The sequence below is a fragment of the Heterodontus francisci genome, chromosome 14 (assembly GCF_036365525.1).
Source record: "Heterodontus francisci isolate sHetFra1 chromosome 14, sHetFra1.hap1, whole genome shotgun sequence".
In the NCBI taxonomy this organism is placed as follows: Eukaryota; Metazoa; Chordata; class Chondrichthyes; order Heterodontiformes; family Heterodontidae; genus Heterodontus; species Heterodontus francisci.
The window spans coordinates 79,239,133-79,254,170 of record NC_090384.1 but is presented as its reverse complement, the minus strand read 5'-3'; the positions used below and the strand labels follow the sequence as shown (position 1 = coordinate 79,254,170).

Here is a 15,038-nt window from a genome sequence, read left to right as displayed (position 1 = left end):
GACAGAGAGAGAGAGGGCGGACAGAGAGAGAGAGGGGGGGGGACAGAGAGAGAGAGGGGGGGGGACAGAGAGAGGGGGGGGGGGACAGAGAGAGGGGGGGGGGACAGAGAGAGAGAGGGGGGGGACAGAGAGAGAGGGGGGGGACAGAGAGAGAGAGGGGGGGGACAGAGAGAGAGAGGGGGGGGACAGAGAGAGAGAGGGGGGGACAGAGAGAGAGAGGGGGGGACAGAGAGAGAGAGGGGGGGGACAGAGAGAGAGAGGGGGGGGGACAGAGAGAGAGAGGGGGGGGACAGAGAGAGAGAGGGGGGGGACAGAGAGAGAGAGGGGGGGGGGACAGAGAGAGAGAGGGGGGGGGACAGAGAGAGAGAGGGGGGGGACAGAGAGAGAGAGGGGGGGGGACAGAGAGAGAGAGGGGGGGGACAGAGAGAGAGAGGGGGGGGACAGAGAGAGAGAGGGGGGGGACAGAGAGAGAGAGGGGGGGGACAGAGAGAGAGAGGGGGGGGACAGAGAGAGAGAGGGGGGGGACAGAGAGAGAGAGGGGGGGGACAGAGAGAGAGAGGGGGGGGACAGAGAGAGAGAGGGGGGGGACAGAGAGAGAGAGGGGGGGGACAGAGAGAGAGGGGGGGGGACAGAGAGAGAGAGGGGGGGGACAGAGAGAGAGAGGGGGGGGGACAGAGAGAGAGAGGGGGGGGACAGAGAGAGAGAGGGGGGGGGACAGAGAGAGAGAGGGGGGGGACAGAGAGAGGGGGGGGGACAGAGAGAGAGAGGGGGGGGACAGAGAGAGGGGGGGGGACAGAGAGAGAGAGGGGGGGGACAGAGAGAGAGAGGGGGGGGACAGAGAGAGAGAGGGGGGGGACAGAGAGAGAGAGGGGGGGGACAGAGAGAGAGAGGGGGGGGACAGAGAGAGAGAGAGGGGGGGGACAGAGAGAGAGAGGGGGGGGACAGAGAGAGAGAGGGGGGGGACAGAGAGAGAGAGGGGGGGGACAGAGAGAGAGAGGGGGGGGACAGAGAGAGAGAGGGGGGGGACAGAGAGAGAGAGGGGGGGGACAGAGAGAGGGGGGGGGGACAGAGAGAGAGAGGGGGGGGACAGAGAGAGAGAGGGGGGGGACAGAGAGAGAGAGGGGGGGGACAGAGAGAGAGAGGGGGGGGACAGAGAGAGAGAGGGGGGGGACAGAGAGAGAGAGGGGGGGGACAGAGAGAGAGAGGGGGGGGACAGAGAGAGAGAGGGGGGGGACAGAGAGAGAGAGGGGGGGGACAGAGAGAGAGAGGGGGGGGACAGAGAGAGAGAGGGGGGGGACAGAGAGAGAGAGGGGGGGGGACAGAGAGAGAGAGGGGGGGGGACAGAGAGAGAGAGGGGGGGGACAGAGAGAGAGAGGGGGGGGACAGAGAGAGAGAGGGGGGGGACAGAGAGAGAGAGGGGGGGGACAGAGAGAGAGAGGGGGGGGACAGAGAGAGAGAGGGGGGGGACAGAGAGAGAGAGGGGGGGGACAGAGAGAGAGGGGGGGGGGACAGAGAGAGAGGGGGGGGGACAGAGAGAGAGGGGGGGGGACAGAGAGAAGAGGGGGGGGACAGAGAGAGAGAGGGGGGACAGAGAGAGAGAGGGGGGTGAAGTCATCCTGCAGTGTGATGCCAGTGAAACAGGACGTGGAGCGACCCTTACGCAGCAAGGACAACCAAATGCATTTGCATCCAAAGCATTAATGCAAACTGAACGACGCTATGCACAAATCAAGAAAGAGTGCCTGGCTATCGTCCTTGCTTGTGAACATTTGAACCAGTATCTGTTTGGGAGAGAGAAATTGATGGTAGAGTCTGACCACAGCCATTTCAAAGTATTCTTCTCAATCCGCTTCTATCTGCTCCAAAGCGCTTGCAAAGGATGTTACTTCGTTTGCAGAGATATAACTTGAAGTGAAGTACAAGCAAGGGAAGCAGATGTACATTGCCGACATGCTGTCAACAGCTCTCCTCCCTTTGAAGGAAGTTGATGATGCTAACACAGAGTGTAAAATCTTCCAGATTCAACAAGAAGCATCAGAACAACATGCTCTGGAATTCATCAACCCAGCAGAGACATTCAATCTGACAGACAAGCAGCTTGCTCAGATCAAGCAAACTCGCAACAAGATAGAACTCTTCAAGTGCTACAAGAAGTTGTAATGAAAGGATGGCCTGAAACCACCAAGGACATACCTGTTGCTGTAAGAGAGTATTGGGCATACAGAAATGAAGTGACTGCCCAAGATGGTATCTTGTACAAAGGGACTAGGGTCATTAACCCATCCACACAAGCCATCAGGGAATCGAATCTTCGAATCAAAGACAACAGAAGTGTTTAACTGGCCAAACATGAGCAATGAGATTAAAAACCACATCAGCCTGTGCAGTGCTTGCAATGAGCATCAAGCTGAGCAAGCTAAAGAGCACCTCATGACTTGTTGAAAACAGGAAATTACAAAAGTTAACTTGCAAATAAAGTAACTCTCATGGATGTGGATTAATTTGCAAACAATTTCTGCATGCAATTTTTTATGAAATGTGGGGCATTTGGCTAAATACCTTTGTACACTCTGGCTTACTGTATATATGTAACCTCTGATGTCAATGCATGCAAATAAAGGCTTTTGCTATTTTGATGCATCTGGAACAGTATGCAAATACAGTATACTACAGCCTCCACATCCAAAGGATTATCCTCTGCCATTTCCACCACCTCCAGCGTGATGCCACTACCAAACGCATCTTCCCCTCCCCTCAGCATTCCGAAGGGATCATTCCCTCCCCAACACCCCGGTCCACTTTTCCATTACCCCCACGGCACCTTCCCCTGCAATCGCAGGAGGTGTAATACCTGCCCATTTACCTCCTCTCTCCTCACTATCCAAGGCCCCAAACACTCCTTTCAGGTGAAGCAGCGATTTACTTGTACTTCTTTCAATTTAGTATACTGCATTCGCTGCTCACAATGTCGTCTCATCTACATTGGGGAGACCAAATGCAGATTGGGTGACCGCTTTGCGGAACACCTCCACTCAGTCCGAAAGCTTCTGGTTGCTGGCCATTTCAACATTCCCCCCTCCTCTCATGCCCACATCTCTGCCCTGGGATTGCTGCAGTGTTCCAATGAACATCAATCCAAGCTCGAGGAACAGCAGCTCATTTACCAATTAGGCACACTACAGCCTGCCGGACTGAACAATGAGTTCAAAAATTTGAGAGCATGACGGGCCCCCTTTTTTATTTTTAGTTATTTTTCTTTTTTATGTGTTTATTTTATTTTAGTTTGTTTCTACTGTGCCTACCTACTGCTTTTTTCATGTTTGTGCTAGGGGCCAGGCTGTTCAGTTTTCTGTCCATTAACACCCTCTCTGTACTATCGCTTTGTCTTTCAGCACACCATTAACATACCGTTTGCCTCTACTCCATGACCTTCTGGTCAGTTATTCTCTGTGACCTTATCCCATCAACACCCTCTCTTTTGTTATCTCTTGCCCCACCCCCACTTTACTTGGTTAAAACCTTTTACATTTCCAATATTTGCCAGTTCTGATGAAGGGTCACTGACCTGAAATGTTAACTCTGGTTCTCTCTCCATAGATGCTGCCAGACCTGCTGAGTATTTCCAGCATTTCTTGCTTTTATTTTATATGAAAATGATTACTTACTTGTGCAATTACATGCAGAATTTATTTATTTATTTGAGTTTGATAAACTGTTTAGGAAACAAATCTTTATCTGTCTCCAGTTGGTAAGGAAAACACCTTGGGCTGGATTTTAAAGCCCTTCTGCCATCAGGAACAGTGGCTTGGGGGCAATGAAGATCGGTACGGTGAAGGCCCGCCACTGACCCCGATGGCGGCAGGCCCCATACCAATCTCGGCGGCAGCAAGGCCTCGTGGCGGCAGCTCCGCCGCTCGACAACAGGATCCCCATTTCAATATGTAAACTAATTTACATACCTGATTTAATGAGGGTCCCGTCGCCTCCTTAATCGCCACACCGATCTTCATTCGGGCGGCTGACAACGCCGTGCCTTCGAATCCTTGTTTGGGGAAACGTGGCGTGACACCTGTGGGGAGGGGGCAGGAGGATTTTTTCTCTGTACGGGACGGGGGGAACGGGCGGACAAGACTGCGGATTGGCCGGGGTGGATGATGGGAAGGGGCAACGGGCAAAGGTGCCGTACTTTGGAAGGGGGAAAAAGGTCAAATTCTCAATATATGAATTCCGGGGTGGGGGGGGGGGGGGGGGGCGGTGGAGAGAAGGGCAGGAATGTTTTGAATTGCCAATGGGGGAGTGGGAAAATGCGTAGAAAGGAAATGTAATTATTTTTTGCGAAACGTTCACTTATCTGGCCCTTTAAAATTTTAAATGTCCATTGAGGGATGTGAGCCCTTTAAAAACGCACCAGCGCTGGACGCCAATGCCTGTGATGGCTCTCCCGCCCCCTCCATGTCATCACACGGGGCGGGCACTGTGACCATGCAAATGAGCACGCGCTGGCTCTCTGACATGGTGCCCGTGCAGGCAGCTGCATTATTTTACGTCCGCCGCCTACTTTGGCAGCGGGACTCTTAAAATGCAGCTCCATGTCTCACAAACCAAGCCAAAATCACTGTCTGTCACAATCTTATCAAATTTGTACTGTGGTGATGTACACCCTCTCCCATTCTCATATCTGGACATCTGGAAGCTTACAAGGCAAGTTAAAACAGACAAAGAAAGCTTACGACAATCACAAAAATCTTAATACTTTAGAAAGCCGAGAGGAGTGTAGAAAGTGCAGGGGTGAAGTAAAAAAGGAAATTGGAAAAGCAAAGAGAGGACATGAAAAATTATTGGCAGGTAAAATCAAGGAAAACCCAAAGATGTTTTATCAGTACGTTAAGAGCAAGAGGATAACTAAGGAAAGGGTAGGGCCTATCAGAGATGTACAAGGGAATTTTATGCGTGGATGCCGCAGATGTGGGGAGGATTCTTAATGAGTTTTTTGTCTCAGTCTTCACAAAGGAGAGAGTTAATGCAGATATTGTAGTAAAAGAGGAGGAGTGCAAAATATTAGATACAATAAGCATAATGAGAGAGGAAATACTAGAGGGTCTGGCATCCTTGAAAGTGGATAAATCGCCAGGGCTGGATGGATTGCATCCCAGGTTGTTAAAGGAAGCCAGGGAGGAAATAGCGGATGCGCTGAGGATCATCTTCAAATCCTGACTAGATACAGGCGAGGTACCAGACGATTGGAGGTCTGCGAACATTGTACCATTGTTTAAAAAGGGTGCAAGGGATAGGCCAAATAATTATAGGCTGGTCAGTCTGACCTCAGTGGTGGGTAAGTTGTGAAAATCAATTCTGAGGAACAGGATAAACTGCCATTTAGAAAGGCACGGATTAATCAGGGATAGTCAGCATGGGCTTGTTAAAGGAAGGTCATGTCTTACTAACAATTGAATTTTTTGAGGAAGTAACAAGGAGGATTGACGAGGGTAGTGCAGTGGATGTGGCATTTGGCAAGGTCCCGCATGGCAGACTGGTCAGTAAAATGAAAGCCCATGGGATACAGGGGAATGTGGCAGGTTGGATCCAGAATTGACTCAGTGACAGGAAACGAAGGGTAGCAGTCGACAGATGTTTTTGCGAATGGAAAGCTGTTTCCAGTGGTGTTCCACAGGGTTCAGCATTGGGTTCCTTGCTGCTTGTGGTATATATTAATGATTTGAACTTAAATATGGGAGGCATGATTGGGAAATTTGCTGATGACAAAAAAATTGGCCGTGTAGTTGACAGTGTAGAGGATAGCTGTAGGTTCCAGAGTGATATCAATGGTTTGGTTGAGTGGGTGGAAAAGTGGCAAATGGAATTCAATCCACAGAAGTGTGAGGTAATGCATTTGGGGAGGGCAAACAAAGCGACAGAATACACAATAAACGGGAGGATATTGAGAGGGGTAGAAGAAGTGAGAGACCTTGGAGTGCATGGCCACAGGTCCCTGAAGGTGGTAGGACAGGTAGGGTGGTGAAGAAGGCATATGGAATGCTTTCCTTTATTGGCCGAGGTATAGAATACAAAAGCAGGGATGTAATGCTGGAACTGTATAAAATGCTGGTTAGGCCATAGCTGGAGTATTGCGTACAGTTCTGGTCACCACATTACAGAAAGGACGTAATTGCTTTGGAGAGAGTACAGAGGAGATTTACAAGAATGTTACCAGGGCTTGAATGTTGGAGCTATGAGCAAAGATTGGATAGGCTAGGGTTGTTTTCCCTAGAACAGAAGAGGCTGAGGGGTGACTTAATTGAGGTGTACAGAATTATGAGGGGCCTAGATAGAGTAGACAGGAGGGACCTGTTTCCCCTAGCGGAGAGGTCAATTACCAGGGGGACAGATTTAAGATGATTGGTAGAAGGATTAAGGCGACATGAGGAAAATCTTTTTCAGCCAGAGGATGGTGGGTGTCTGGAATTCACTGCCAGGAATGGTGCTGGAGGCAGAAACCCTCAATTCTTTTAGAAGGTACCTGGACATGTACCTGAAGTTCTACAACCTGCAAGGTTATGGACCAGGTGCTGGAAGGTGGTATTTGATTGGATGGCTAGTTTGTTCGGCTGGCACAGACACAACGGGCTGAATGGCCTCCTTCTGTGCTGTAATTTTTTCCATGGTTCTGAGCACTCAGCCATTATAACACCATAACCTCTGACCTACCATAGGAGATCTATCAGTATTATAAATTACCTGCAACCTGTTTTGTTCTGTAATATAGTGAAACATTAATTATCCACACTCCAATTATCTGACCCCTGATTATCTTAAAACTTTTGCCAGACAAAATCACGAGACATTTCCTCTTTAAACAATCAACCTAATGTTTCTTCAGTTATTTCCAGTTTACCTCCTTTGATTAAATAAACATAATACTTCTTTTGTCTGCATTTTTATTACAGTGTTTATAGTTTTGCTGTATTATATGTGCAAGACCAACTCTTGCCTTTTTTGTCAATTACCATTAACTACTGGTGTTTCCCTCTATTACAGGTAATAACTGAGATTTAACTGTATCCATAGTTTGCACACTTAACATTATCTGTGTAAAACAAAGAAATACAATTAAAAAGTGATTTCCTTTGACTTTAAAGCAATTTAAAATAAAAAGTCATACTTACTGGAGGTGGTTTTTTCCTCATTTCAAAGTTCCTGGTTTCCCCAAAGCTGAGTGATGCAATAATAGGTTTTCGTCCCAACGATGGTTCATCATCACTGTGCCAATCAATGCTGTCTTTGCCATTTCGGTATAGATTACAAAGAAGAGAATTAAATGTGTATCCAGTTACTTCCTCAATGTGATCCTTCAGCATTGTCAGCAGAGGGTGCCACTAAATGGAACACAACAGCTTATCAACAGGTCATTAAAAAAAACCCTGGTGGATCCAAGAACAGCAGTAGAGATGGGTAGTTTGCTTTAAAGAAGGTGAAATAACATACATGAGGGTTTGATTTCATAGATGTGCGGGAATATGTGTAAGGGAGGTCTCCATACCACGCTGTGAGTCGCGGCTCCTGATATGATCTATCTGTAGCACATAAAACATTCATAGGTAAAAATAAGTCCTTTTGCCAATAGCCATTGTACAGTTCCAAATATACCATTCCCAAATCAAGCAAAGGTTAGTCAAAAAGAGAATCAGCCACAATTCTCACTTTTGAGTGCATCCTATGACTCTGCTGGAAAGTGCATTAGTATGGATGGCTGGTGTGGAAAGGATCGAGTTTGGCTGTGATGCCCCTCACAATCAAATAGCCTGTGGATACTACAAGGCCCCAGGAGCTGGCAATGACCATGAAACCAGTACAGGTCCCTTCAGGTTCTGAAGAGGAGTCATATCTGATTCTAAACGTCAACTCTGTTTCTCGCTCCACAGATGCTGCCAGACCTGCTGAGTATTTCCAGCACTTTCTGTTTATATCCCTTCAGGTAGGTTGACATTTTTAAAAAAGTCTGCATTACTCTTTTATCATTTTAGATATTATCGTGCTTACTTCAAACATATCAGGTTTGGAGTCACACCACAAAACACAAAATAGAAGCAACTGATCTATCAGGATAATTTCACTGGGTTCACTTCCCCTCCTCTCCCGAATCATTAAGGCAACGTACCCTTTTGAATAGTGTACCCATGTTTCATATTAAAAGGAACATTACGGAAAATTTTCTTTAAAATGCTAGGGCAACTGAAATTATTCGCAAAGCATTTGTGAAATGCTGAAAACAAAGCACAAAATGCTAAGTTTGTTTTATGGAACATTTTTATGTTGAATAATAGAATCTTGCTTCAAAACAGAAATCAAAAGTTGGCAATCAGTTTATAAAAGGGAGCGACAATTTAATTCACCAAAGTGACACCAAACTGCACAGTGGACGGTATTTAACTAAACAGTTTAGGAAACACCACTGTTTCAATAAGTGAAAAATGTGGTTAATTCCAATGTTGTACTGCAGTAAATTGGTTTAATTTAGCAGAAAGACATAAAACATGATGAAAAACACAGAGCTTATTGGAAGGTTTGGCCAATTCAGATAAGTGTGTTGGTGGCACGCTCATCTTTACAGAACTGGTATTACTCTACGGGGTAGGGTGGGGAATGAAAAATAGCTATAAAATAGAGCAAATTTCAATACCCATGTTATAAGTAACAAAGAAATTTAGAATATTTATTTAGTACGACTATGCAATAAAAACAGATACATTGCAAAACTAATATTGTCCCGTTCTCAACAAGAGAAAAGTTAAGATTGATATAGGAAGGTAGAGAAACGAATATCAAAAAGTAAGGGACTAGGACAATCCTCATTCTAACCTTCCTATATGTATGGCAAGTTAATTAGGTATGTTTGAATGATGACTTGGTAGCACTCCTGGAACTGCATTCTTGGAAAGAGATCCTACCTTTAGGAACTTTGCCTGATTAGGATGGATTGAATACATAATTTCCTCCAAGGGTAGAATTTGTCAGAACCAATGGAAAAACACAACCAATATAAGCATTTAAGTAGCATACAAAATGAATCAACCACGCATGCTGGAGTTCAGGCAACTGCAATGGCAAATGACCTTGAGCAGTGAACAGGACTGCATGGGGAAGGTATCGATGTCTGAAAGGAATGAAGCTCCATTTTCTTATCTTCAACCCAAGCAACATTATTCTCTCTTGTTCTTTGTTACATCAGAACTGGATCATTGGATCCTAATTACTCCTTTCATTATTTATACTAGTACGAAGACCAAATTGGTTCCAACGAGCATTAGTGCTATAATCAAGGTACAGATAGATCTGCGAGCACTTTGAGGAAGGAAGACTGCATTCAGAGGGCAGAATTTAATGCGGCCGGAGGGGGGGAGGGTGGAGAATTGCATTGGAAAAGCCTGCCCACAAATCCAGCATCATGACATCAGTTCCAGATTTTGTCAGCGGCGGAAAAGCACCAAGGCGGCACTGCCGCCCCAACGCGACTAGATTCTATTTTCAATTGATGAGAAGTTGTTTGTAATGTATTTACAGGTAGTTAACCTTGATTTAATGGTTGGCTTGTAATTGAGTGGAAGGCAGTGGCACTCACGTACCTTTGGGTTCATGACTGTTAAAAGCTGGCGGCACCAGGCAAGAGGCTTCAGTGCCAAGATGGGGAGGCAGCCACGAATAGTGCTGCAAAGGGGAAGAGAGTGTTCAGAGGCGATTGCTGTCAGACTGTATTGTTGTGTACTCTGCAGGGGAGTGGTGGGTGGGAGAATCAGGGTCTCGGGGTCTCAGACAGGGGGGTGGGGTCTCAGGGACCCTGCAAGAGGGGGGAAGGGGTCACGGTCTCGGCGGCTCTGCAAGGTGGGGGGAAGGGTGGGGGGGGAGAAGTCAGAGTCTTAGACAGGGGGTTCTGGGTCTTGGGAACTCAGACTGGGGGGGGGGCGGGGTTCTCGGCGGCTCTGCAAGGGGGTGGGGGGGAGGGTGGGTGTCTTGGGGTCTCAGTGGCTCTACAAGCTGGGGAGCTTGGGTTTGGGGGGGGGAGATTTTGTTACTGCCTCTTTTCATGAATATAGGATTTCTAGAGATCTTTCTGCAAAAGCACTTGAGGCACTGACATTTTGTATATTTACCAAGTGATAATTAGGATATTCTTGTTTGCTAATCACATAGCAAGGAAACATGTATTTCATTGTATATTTATACGTTGTATATCAAGGGCTATTCACGTTTTAGTCCAGGTATATATTAATCAGTTATGAATGATAGTAGATTTATAATGTGGTTGGAATTATCACGAAATCAGATTATGTATATATTAGTATTATAATCAAATAAGAATTAGAGTTTTACAGCCAAAACAAAACCACCACAGAGAATACAATATACAATTACTTTCACAAGTAAGTTATTCTATAGAATGATAGAAGAGTGATTATTAGGGCCTGTACCCAAGTTTGCAGGATGAGAAAACACCTAACAGAACTCCAAGTGTTTGGAGTTTCGTGTTCTTTAGTGTTTAGTGTTCTGAACATATATGGATTTGGCACAATTAGCATGCAAATCTGTTCTAATTTACCACACAAAGTGCAGTAAAAGTGTGTCTGTAGCATGTTGGGTAAAGGTAAGAAACATCAATGTTACATAGATTCAGTTCCTCTACAGAGAATAGCTGACCTCCAACTGTAAAACTATTAAAATCTTGCAGACTCTGAACTTCAGTATTAATGCTCCAACAAACACTTGAGCTATCAGCTCATTTGAAATAAACTGCTGAGTAAGTTACCATCATAAAAATTAATAACCACAGAATCAATCAGTAAGCAAGCTTTTAAATTACAAATGAAATATTGAGTATTAGCATTTTTGATCCGTCATAAGTTTGTAGAAACTATTAGAATAAAAAAGTTCCATTAACCATTAAAATAGCAGATGTTCTGTTACCATTTACTCAGTAGACATTTTCTGTAAGTACCAAGAGCATTATCATCCCAATGAAGCTGTAACTTTATCAATGGAAGCTGCAAATAAGGTGTCACTTAAATTTAAATGAGATACTGCGCAAGTTAAAAGGGCTTTGAATTAAGCTCTAAAGGTTACAGTGTAGACCAAATTTGACCTATAGTCGCAAGTAACAGTTCATCATTGATCATGTATGATAAGCATAGGGATGCTAATCTAGTTTAAAAGTAATTTTTTTGGTTGATGTTAACATAATTTTTGACTGCAACTACTCCTACCTGCAGATGCCAATGGCTAGGGTGCAGATTTCACTTAGAGTCCTATAAATCTGACAGGAAGTACTTTTCTGTAGACTGAGATGAGTCCTGCTAGGTTTCTTTCCCCAGTGGACTCAAAAGATACTAGTGTCGTAAATACCTATATGGCTTGCGCGAATGGAGTCCAAACTATCAGTTAAAATGGCCATAATGGTTTGTAGCTTATTTAAAAATTCCTCTCAAGTGACTGCATGTTGCACATCTTGAGCTAAATTCAAAGTCCCTGCTTCCTTCCCCACACATCTAGGTTGAGAAATTCCTGAGTTGGGAGAGGACGCAAGTCCCACCTCTGCCCAGATCCGTTAAGAATATGGGTTGGAATCAGCTCTGCTGGGATTCCATATTGTTAGACAAGACCTTAAAATTCTGAATTCTGGTTGGGGGCCCACCACCAGCTACCCACATATGTAAAGGGGTGACCTTGGGGTGCAGTAGATTGTGGGGCTTCACTGAGAATTTCTCTCTTTACATTCCTGAAAGGCCGCAAAAGAACTTATGTCAGTTGAGACTTGGCTTCCTGAATTCCCCAAACATTCACGGAAGAGGGCTGATCATCTTCTGTAGTGGTATAATGGCTCCAGTGGGAGCCAAAAACAAAATAAACATTTGTTGGGCCCATTTGGATCGTGGTAGGAACCTCAGGTGACATGGCAAGGTGCTAAAGATTTGAGATGACATAGTGCAATACTGTTAGGACATTAAGAATTTTAAGAAAGACGTACTTGAAAGACATGCCTTATTGAGGTTGGAACTCCAGATGAAGAAAAGTGAGAATTCACATCACTCCCACTTTCTAGTGACTGGTTTATGAGTGGCATTGACAGAAACCTAGACACAGTTCACTTGCAAGGGGAAAATAATTTGAAAAAAGGAAACAAAACAAATGCTTATATTTTATAAATTTGGGACATTAGATTTAAACTTTAAATACTTAGAACATAGAACCCACAAGTACAATATGCTAGAAAACTGCAAAAAATTCTTGGATGAAACAAACTTTCTCTGACGTTAGATTTCTGCTGCCAGGGTATTTCCATACACAGCTGTTCAAACATCCAATCAGCTTCCTTTGGGTCAACAAAACCAGGTTTCAGATGCAGTCTGATAATGGGAAAAAAGGAAAAAAAGTTAGAATAGATTATTTTAAATATTTCTCTGTAAAACCTAGACATTTTATATGATTTCCAGAAACATTTTTATTCATTCATGGGATGTGAGTATTGCTGTCAAGGCCAGCATTTATTGCCCATCCTTATTGCCCATGTGAAGGTAGTGGTGACTTGGCTTCTTGAATACAACTGAGTGGTTTGACAGCAGTTACGAGTCAACCACATTGCTGTGGGTCTGGAGTCACATGTGGGCCAGATCAGGTTAAGGATGGCAGATTTCCTTTCCTCAAGGACATTAGTGAACCAGTTAGGATTTTTACAACAATCGGTAGTTTCATGGTCACGATTACTGATACTAGCTTTTTATTCCACTGTGAACATTTATTTGAATGATGAAACTCTACAATCCGATTTATGATGCAGTATTTTCAATTTTTAGGTTTTTGTTTTGGTAAGTACGGAGGATGAAGAGTGAAGCAATAAAAAATAAGACCAATTGTCCTCCAACCCCCCCAAGTCTGGTATGGATATAATTAGTAGCACCAGAAATGCAGTCTGCTGGGCCGAGGAACTGAACACCTAAACTCTTTCATATCCCTAATTTTTGGCAGAAACAGGTGCTCAGGAAACATCTAGATGAATGACTTCAGCCATTGCCTCCAAATAAGCCATATCACAAAGGAGCGGGTGGTACAGTACTAAACACTGCCTTCATCACTAGGTGTAAGAGGTAGATGAGTGGAGTGATGGCACGGTAGCTAAATTTGCAGATGACACAAAGATAGGTAGGAAAGTATGTTGTGAAGAGGACATAAGGAGGTTGCAGATCGATATAGATAGGTTGAGTGACTGGGCAAAAATCTGGCAGACGGAGTAAAATGTCGTAAAAAGTGAAGCTGTTCACTTTGGCAGGAAGAATAAAAAAGCAGAGTATTAATTAAACGGAGAACGAATGCAGAATTCCGAGGTGCAGAGGGATCTAGGTGTTCTAGTGCATGAGTCACAAAAAGTTAGCATGCAGCTACAGCAAGTAATAAAAAAGGCTAATGGAATGCTATCTTTTATTACAAGAGGAATTGAAAATAAAAGTAAGGATGTTTAGCTTCAGTTATACAGGGCATTGGTGAGACCACATCTCAAATATTGTATGAAGTTTTGGTTTCCTTATTTAAAGAAGGATGCAATTGCTTTGGAGGCGGTTCAGAGGAGGTTTACTAGATTGATACGTGGAGTGAGCGGGTTGTCATCTGAGGAAAGATTGGACAGACTGGGCTTGTTTTCACTGGAGTTTAGAAGAGTGAGGGGAGACTTGATTGAAGTATATAAGGTCTTGACAAAGTGGATGTGGAAAGGATGTTTCCTCTTGTAGGTGAGTCCAGAACTAGGGGGCACTGTTTTAAAATTAGGAGTTGCCCTTTTAGGACAGAGATGAGGAGAATTTTTTTCTCTCAGAGGGTTGTGTGACTTTGTAACTCTCTGCCTCAGAAGGTGGTGGAGGCGAGTCATTGAATATTTTGAAGGTGGAGGTAGATAGATTCTTGTTAGGCAAGGGAAATTAAAGGTTATCGGGGGTTGATGGGAGTGTAGAATTCGAAACACAAACAGATCAGCCATTATCTTATTGAATGGCGGAGCAGGCTCGAGGGGCCGAATGGCCTACTTATGCTCCTAATTCATATGTTCGTATGTATGTTCATAATACCATTCTGTAATAAGTACAGAAGTGTCAAAGCCATTTTTTAATTCAAAAAGCCAAAACTGAAGACATTCTTGTCAGCACGAGCCTATCCCTTAAGATAAATATCACCTAAATGGCAGTTCTAGAATCATTAGCACTGTCTTCCTGGCAGCAATTTGCCCTTGAACTGCACCCGGTGATATTAAAGAAAGCTTAACAGCACAGGTCTCTGATATTCATTTTCATGAAATTCATATTGCTGTTTTCTTCAGAATACTATGGAGGAAGTACAGTGTTATAAGGGCCAAAATGGGAGGGAAAGGTCCGCATTGTATCAATTTTGGAAGCAGGGTAGTGGGACATCAGCCCAATGGTGTATGCAGAAAACAATGTCAAACTGAATGGTATAGATTGGGGAGCAGAGAGGAAGGTACTGATCACTGGAATATTGCAGCAGAAAATGGAACTACTGCAAGGCACTACAAAACAATCCAGCTAACATATCAACTTAAGGTTGGCAGATTGGAGTGCATGAATACCTTGCAATATAAATACTTTTCCTGCTAGATTGCCAGAATAAAAGGTTTTGGTAATCATATCTTTGCTCATAGTGTAACCATTCATAGCAGCACGCTGCATCACTGAAATGACAGTAGGAAATGCTACATCAAAAAGGAAGATCATGTAAGTTTTTTCCTGTGAGACTAAGACGACTCGAACTGTTGGGGCAGTTGACTTGAGCATTATAGTTGTGCAATTCTAGAACCTTAAATATTGCAAAACAATAGAACTGCAGTTTCATTTTTTAAATAAAGATTTGATTTCTTTTAAATAAAAGTTCTCTAAAAACATACAGCTCCTTCAATCTAGTTAATTTACAACTGAAGAACAAAACGCAGATTTATTAAGGATTTAACAATGGCCAATTAACCATAATTTAGCAAGAGAAATTCTATATCG

At 44.3% G+C, this 15,038-nt stretch overlaps 1 protein-coding gene across 4 annotated transcripts in view; it reads right to left on the bottom strand.

Annotated features, from left to right (window-relative positions):
- alkbh3 (alkB homolog 3, alpha-ketoglutarate dependent dioxygenase) overlaps positions 1-15,038 on the bottom strand; it is an 80,932-nt gene that overhangs the window by 28,393 nt on the left and 37,501 nt on the right. For all 4 annotated transcript variants that reach the window (XM_068046453.1, XM_068046452.1, XM_068046455.1 and 1 more), the window contains 3 exons: positions 12,289-12,392; positions 7,483-7,571; positions 7,164-7,373 (listed from right to left, as the gene is read on the bottom strand). In XM_068046453.1, the coding sequence (XP_067902554.1) occupies positions 7,164-7,373; positions 7,483-7,571; positions 12,289-12,392 (403 nt within the window). The remainder of the gene's footprint in view (positions 1-7,163; positions 7,374-7,482; positions 7,572-12,288; positions 12,393-15,038) is intronic.